The sequence below is a fragment of the Desmodus rotundus genome, chromosome 9 (genome assembly GCF_022682495.2).
Source record: "Desmodus rotundus isolate HL8 chromosome 9, HLdesRot8A.1, whole genome shotgun sequence".
Taxonomy (NCBI): Eukaryota; Metazoa; Chordata; class Mammalia; order Chiroptera; family Phyllostomidae; genus Desmodus; species Desmodus rotundus.
In genome coordinates, this window is record NC_071395.1 from 2,758,396 (window position 1) to 2,765,269 (window position 6,874).

General features: G+C 56.8%; 1 protein-coding gene across 1 annotated transcript in view; it reads right to left on the reverse strand.

The window, feature by feature from the left end:
* The window catches only part of PRDM5 (PR/SET domain 5), an 83,432-nt gene extending 76,788 nt beyond the window's left edge, over positions 1-6,644 (reverse strand). The window contains exon 1 of the mRNA XM_053911638.2: positions 6,265-6,644. Coding sequence (XP_053767613.1) covers positions 6,265-6,357 — 93 coding nt within the window. The 5' untranslated portion in view covers positions 6,358-6,644. The remainder of the gene's footprint in view (positions 1-6,264) is intronic.
* Between the last annotated feature and the right edge of the window lie 230 nt (positions 6,645-6,874).

Consider the following 6,874-nt stretch of genomic DNA (forward strand, 5'->3'; position numbering starts at 1 on the left):
ACAGGGGCCTGAAGGGCCTAAGGGGCTGCTCCGCTTGTGCCCGTCCCTTCACTGACTCCCCAGCCTCCTCCCTGGACTCAGCCCCCTGGCTCAGCCCATTCCGGCCTCACTGGGCTCCTTGTCTGGACACATCAGGCAAACCCCCACCCTGGGGCCCCTGCCCTAGCTGCTGCCTAGAACACTCTCCCGTAGAAATACGTCCGGCTCCTTCCCCCGCACCATCCTGCAGGTTGCTGCCCAGATCTCCCTGTGTGGGGAGCACAGGCTGGACCCCCTTCTCACTCGAGCTTCCCACATGCACACCCACACTCTCCGCCTGGTCAGCCAGGCCCAGCTCCACATTTTCCTTCCTCCGCAGCACTGCTCACATCTCGGCACAGCACAGAACCCAGCTACACAGTCCCTGTCTGCTTCCGTCTGCCCTCGCTGGGCCGGGACGCGAGCTCACAGAACCAGTTTCCATTTGGTTCCCTAGCGTCTTCCAAACGGCCAGGACGGATCGCAGTGATGAAGATGCATTGAATAATCGTGTAAAACAAGACCTGAATAAATGAAAACGATGGCACCACCCACAGCACAGAAATGTATTCAGTCATTAAAAATAATAAATTCAAGCAAAAAAGATTACTTGCAGGGATTTCCACAAGACACCCTTGCATGAGAAATGCCAACTGATGAAGTGAGTTGACTCTTGTCTCATTTTTATAAAATAATGTTTTAAAAGTGTTTGAGTGAGTGAGACAGCTTCTTATAGGTACAGAGAAAGTCTTAGGGATTTTTTTTCTTTAGTGAAAAGGGCCTGTGGAGCGATCTCAGCTCCAATCCTGACTAATTCTCTTACTATTGACATTACTTTCCTCCCATCAGCCTCCACCTGTAAAACACAGTCATCACTCTCCCACGGGCTTGCTGGGGGACTTAAATTCCAAGGGTGTGACACAGCCAGTGACTGCCATTCTGTCACTCACCCCCATCGCCAGCAGCCAGCCCAGTGCCAACCAAGACAGTGGCTCCACAAATATTTGCTAAGAGAATTAACTGTAGCTGTTATTATCGCAAATAAACAAACTAGGAAGTTTCCCAGGAAACATTAGTGTAAGTGGATTAGTTGCACAGTTTTTTGTTGGTTTTTTTTTAAATCTGTAATAACCCCAGGACATGCAAAGCTGGATGGAGTCACCACCCTGGGGCCCAGAAGGAGACAGCCCCCATGGCAGGCTTGACTGGTGGCGGCTCCCCCCCACCCCCACGGGTGTTTCCAGATTAGTTATCATCAGCCACCAGGAAACACAGGCAAACACCAGCGGCGGAAGTTCAGCCCTGCACAGCGATCCGGTGTTTCTTCCCCAGAGACACCTTCAAAGCTGACCAACCAAACACCTCGTTCCGCAGAGCCTCGCCTTCTTGCCGCATGCACATCGGTGCATTGTGCATTTCTTCCTCCATGCACCTGCTGCCTTTTCCTTTTGTGGTTCCTCTTCCCCATGTTTCTCTAACCCTATCCAACTTGCGTCTGGTTGAGCTTATGGTATTTTCAAAAGCTCGAATTTAAACCTTTATGTCAGGTGTCGTTCCCTCAGATTTTACCTGACCCCATCTGTAACCACAAATGCCCTATCAGGATGTCGGCCCCCGCCGGGCAGACAGGGCGTGGACAGGGCGCAGGGACTGCAGAAGGCGTGGGCCCTAGAGGCAGCTGTTGGCGGCCAGACTGCGCAGGGCTGCCCCAGACTCCCACGTCTTCATCCACTGCAGGAGGACGTGCACTCGAGGTCGCTCCCAAATGTCTTCAAACCACTGCCGCTCAGACCACTACCAGGACCTCCTCCTGTCCAGTTCTCACGCACGGACTCGTCGGAGGCCCCACAGCCCAGCTTCCCCGCGTGAAGGCCAACCCTGGGCACCTCTGCCAGAACCCACCCGAGAACAAGGCAGGACACCCATCCTGCGGGAGACCTGCAGTGGGTACAGTGCGTGGAGACTGGCAGGCGGGACTCACCCCAGCCAGTCATTGTGAAACATGCCGCATGAGCTAAGAGGGGAGGAGCTGTGCGTGGGAGCTGTGGTAGGATGGGTAACAGCCCGGCAAAGCGTTCCCATCCAAACCCTGAGAACCTGGGAGCAGGTCATCTCCCATGGCACTGACGAAAGGGCCTCTGCGGATGTGACTCTGGTAGGGACCCGGGCTTCTACCTGCCCTGGCCTAACCACAAGGGTCCTCATGGAGGAGGTGGAGGTTGGAGGCTGTGGGGCCCTGAGCAAAGGACACAGGCAGTGTCCGCAGCACTGATGAGGGCCAAGGAGGGGACTTTTCAGAGGCTCCAGGAGGGAGCAGCCTGCCTCTCCCTTCACATGCACATTCTCTGTGATGTGTTTGTGTTGTTATGCCACTAAATGCCATTAAGTTTTGTCCTGAAAAACACCAAGGGAAGTTTGAACTAGGAACTGCGTCTGTTCTGGAGAAGGGCCAAGTACAGTGGGAGACAGCCGGGGTCATGGACACGGGGGGCTCCGCAGGCAGAGCGGCGGAGGGCTGAGAGGGAAGGAAGCAGGGACAGAGCGAGCCCGGCCCAGGCGGTCCCCTGAACCTGGTGGGCACTCAGGTCAGTGCTCTGGGGTCCCGGCAATGCCCTTCCTGCTTCTAGAGGAACAAGGGGACCAGAAACCTGGGGGAGATGAGACGTCATACTGCATTTCACCGATACTTAGTTATTTCCTTCTTTTACTTTTCTTCAGTTTCCCTCTTAGTCTTTAGTTCCTTTTAAAAATACATACACACCCAGCTCAGCTCTGCTAAGCATATGCAAGTTAAAGGGCTTCTAAACACATCCGAAGATCAGGTAAGGTTTTAGCTCACTAATGAAGAGTGAATTGGAAAGCAGAAAAAACTGTAGAGGTCAACATAGGACCATTGCAAAACTGTTGACAAGAAGTAATAATCAAGCAAGTAAGTGATCAGTAGATCGGGGGGCAGCAATTAGACCTTGAAAGTCTGTTGTACAATAAAAGGAGACGGCACAGGCCAGGGCACGGAAAACAGAAAACCCAGACTCCAAAACCTGCGACTGCACGCGGCAGCTTCAGGTCGCCCACAGTTTCCTCCAACAGTTCCACCAACAGACCCCTCAGCTCCACCCACCCGCGTCGGGAGCCCCAGACCCGGGCAGACTCGCTGCAGTCAGCATGGCGGGTCCACCGCTCGCTCTGCGCCACCCGGGCAACACGCAGCATGTCACACTGGCCGCCCTCTCTGCCTCAGCTGAGCAGGGGTATGATCCAGTGCCTACGCTGCAGTGTTACCAGAAGCGGAAAAGAAAAGAATGCCTACCCAGTTAGAGTGCTCAGTAAAACAGTGTTAGTAACACTAGCGTGCCCCCATGAGATTCGCCTCCTCCGTGAGGCCTCTGCAACCCCCCCGCATTTTCCGATGCCTCACTCTAAGGACTTCCTACAATCACTTCGCAACCCCACCTCGCAACCTCCTGTCGTCGGTCTACATGGGAACCATTTACATTCCTGCCTCTCTGACCAGACAGCACGTTACGGGAACTCTGAAACGCTGCTGCCTAGCAGGTGCCTAGCAAAATCGGCCCTTACATCCACATGTGGATTGGCCTGGGTATTCTCCCGATTCCACTTGCTCACCGCCCATTGCCCCGCACAGGACAAGTTCCTGTGAACAGAGACCTTGTCTGTTTGCACCCCTAGAGCCTGGCAAAGTGCCCGCCGTGTGTGACAAAGTCAGACGGAAGGAAAACCAACAGCCTGCAATGAACGTAAACCTAGCAGGGCGAAGGTGGAGCCCGGAATTGGGTGATTCTGCAGCAGGGAGCCCGCTCCAGGACAGGCTGCACAGAACGGGGTGCATGTCCAGCGGGATTCCGGGGTCCCGTGGGTAAGGGAACCCCAAGTCAACTCGGCGAAGGCAGTGTGGGCGGAGTCTGCAGCAAGGGCCCAGCCCCTCAAAACCGAGCTGGGTGAGCCTCCGGATGTGAAATCGACAGGTGGCTGGGTTACAACCATTTTCTAAAACACGAGTGTTATACGTGTCAAAGGGGATTTCAAAGTGCGACGAAAGGGCTGCGGAACCAACGCATCTGTGTATCTTGTGTATCTAAGTCATCTACTCAAAAACCTGGTCAGAGAATAAGAAAACTTTAAATGAAGGTCCTTCACTTAACAGCTGAAGTCCCCTTCTCAGACCCCTTTATCACCAGGGGCCGGCCTAGTGCAGATAACTTGGGAAACACTTAGGAATCAAGAAACTATAGGCAAACAGGTAAAAGGTGTAGGGAGGGATACTCAGCATCAGCCTTCAGTTCACCTGAAATCTGAATCCAGCTTCAGTTCCCTCCGCGGCCAGCGGACGGCAGGGGAGCTGAAGCCTGCTCCGGGGTCATCTCTGGCCTCAGTACACCTGTCTGTGGTCGACGGCCTCCGGATGCCGTGTCTCGTGATCATAATGGGTCTGTGTCACTCACAGACTGTCATCTGGATTTTCTGCAGACATCTGCAGACTCACCCGAAATACAGGTAAGAATCCCAGATGTGACTGGAGGCAAATCTGTGTGTTTCACACATTGAAGTCCGGGAACCAGGAAACAGACGGGTGTGTTTGGGGCTGCGAGAGTAAAACGGAGTCACCTGGCGACTTTGGGCGCTGTTCATGGGATGCCCCCAAATAATGACAACTTCCACATGATCAACGACATGGGAATACAAGTGGGAATCAATGAATATACCAAAAGAAAGCACATTAGCAAGCTATTTCTTTAAAACCTACATAATAATATAAGGCAAAAAATAGGCATTATGTAATAATTCTAATATTTACACAACGTTTCAGTATATTACTCGTAATAACATTAAACAAAACCATATTTAAGGACTGTGTTTAACTTTTAAGTGTTTACATTTAGACCTGAGATCCTCAAGAAAAATCCACTTGGGAATGTTTCTACCTGGTGAGAAAGAATTAAGAGCAGATTTTCAGCGCCTGCTTTGAAAGAGTGGCGATGTTAACATCCACCCACTTAGTGCACCTCCAACTCAGAGAAGCGGCTTGTTCCTGGGGCGCCCCTGCAAGCGTTCCTCCAAACCCCCATTTGAGAAAGTGAACGTGGGGCTCGTTGGTTCCAAGTCTGCCCAGGAGGCTGCAGCCAGGGAAGCCTCCGCGGCCTTGTCCACCCCGTTCCCCTGCTCTGAGGTGAGGGTGGGGGGAGACTGCACCCTGGCATCTCTGGCGCACACGAAGCCCTCCTGACAGCATGCTTTACCCACACAAGCCTGCTCTTGCCCAGAGTTCCATTTGTGAAAGTATCTGGTAAGGGGGTCGGGTGGGGGTGCTAGGAAGCTGACAGGGAACAATCTGGAAAGAATGTGAGCTCTGGACTCAGAAGCCATGGGTTTGAAGCCTAACTCACTAGCTCGTTAGGAAATCGGACCCTGCAGTGCTTCTGTTTCTGCATCTTTGCTCGAGGACTGGAACTGTTCTCCGGGAGCGGTGGGCTGGTGGCGTCTCTCACGCAGGTGGAGCTCCAGGTGCGCCCTGGCACCGAGTATCTGCTCAGGAAGCGCAGCTCGCTGGACCCTCAGCCCTGCCCAAAATGGCTACGACACAGGTCTGTGAACCCAAAGGTTTGGAATTTTCCAGTCCTCTCTCCTCCTAGGCCTTTGCTTTCAAGATTCACTGTTCCCGGCCATCCCGCGTGTACAGTGCCATGTGCTCACCCCGCTCACTTGCCTCCGAAGTTTCTGGAAGGAGAGACCTCCAGAGGCAGAGAAAAAAGAGCGTGTAGTTGCCACCTCCCAGAATCCGCAGGAGGGAAAGCACCCCGGTGTCTGAGCGAGACTCAGGCTGCGGAGGGCTGCGCGCGGGTTCATCCCAAAGGAGGAATGGGGGGGGGGTGCGCGTGCGCCCTGGGACCCCCGCCCCGCGGGCGAAGCCCTCGCGGAAACCCGGCCTCGCGGTGCCCGGGCAGAAAAGGCTGCACAAGGACACTTCCTGCCGGGGGAGCCGGGGGAGGGCAGACGTCCTGCCGCAGGGCCGCAGGCAGTGCCGCCCCCCGACCGGGCGGCGGGGCGAGGCCGGCACTGACGTGGCGCTGCCGCCGGGAGGCTGGCGGGCAAGGCCGCCCTGCTGGACCCCGGCCCCCGGCCCCCGGGACCCCGCCGCCCGGCGACCCCCTGGGCGAGAAGCCGGCGGCCCGGGCCCGCGGAGGGCGCACGGGGCGGGGAGGGCGCGCGGGCCGCCGGGTCACCCACCTTTGCGACTCTGCGGGCCGTGTAGAGCCCCATCCCGTCCTGCACCCGGGACGACTTCAGAGAGAACCTGTCGGGCACGTACATGCCCAGCATTCTCCCGCCGCAGGAGACGGCGCATCGAAATTTGGGGTGCGGGCGGAGGGGCGAGGCGGCGGGAAGGAGGAAATGGAGCTTTCCTCCCAGAATCCCCACCTCCCCGCCGATTCCAGGATCCCCCGCGGCTCGGCCCCTCCTCGCCCCGGCCCTGGCTCGGCCCCAGCCGCGGCTGCCGGCGCTGCCCCGGCGGGGGCGCGGGCCGGCCGGGCAGGGGCGCCGGGCGCCGCGCGCTGATTGGCCCCGAGGTGGTGGCTCGGACCCGCGCCCGGACGCGCTGCCCGCAGCGGGGCTGACCCGGGGCCTCCACCCGCGCCGGCCGCCGCGCGCCCCGCCCAGAGCTGGGTCTGCCCCTCCGAAAACACCGCGAGTGCCAGGCGGGGATTTTACTCCTGGGATGTGGGCCTGACCCAGCCACAGCCCGGGCATCTCCGGCAGCTTTACCAAGTTCCAGACCCCTGGGAACAGCCCCTGGGTGCCAGGAAGTAGGGGTCCCTCCCGCATCTGACTTCTGCAA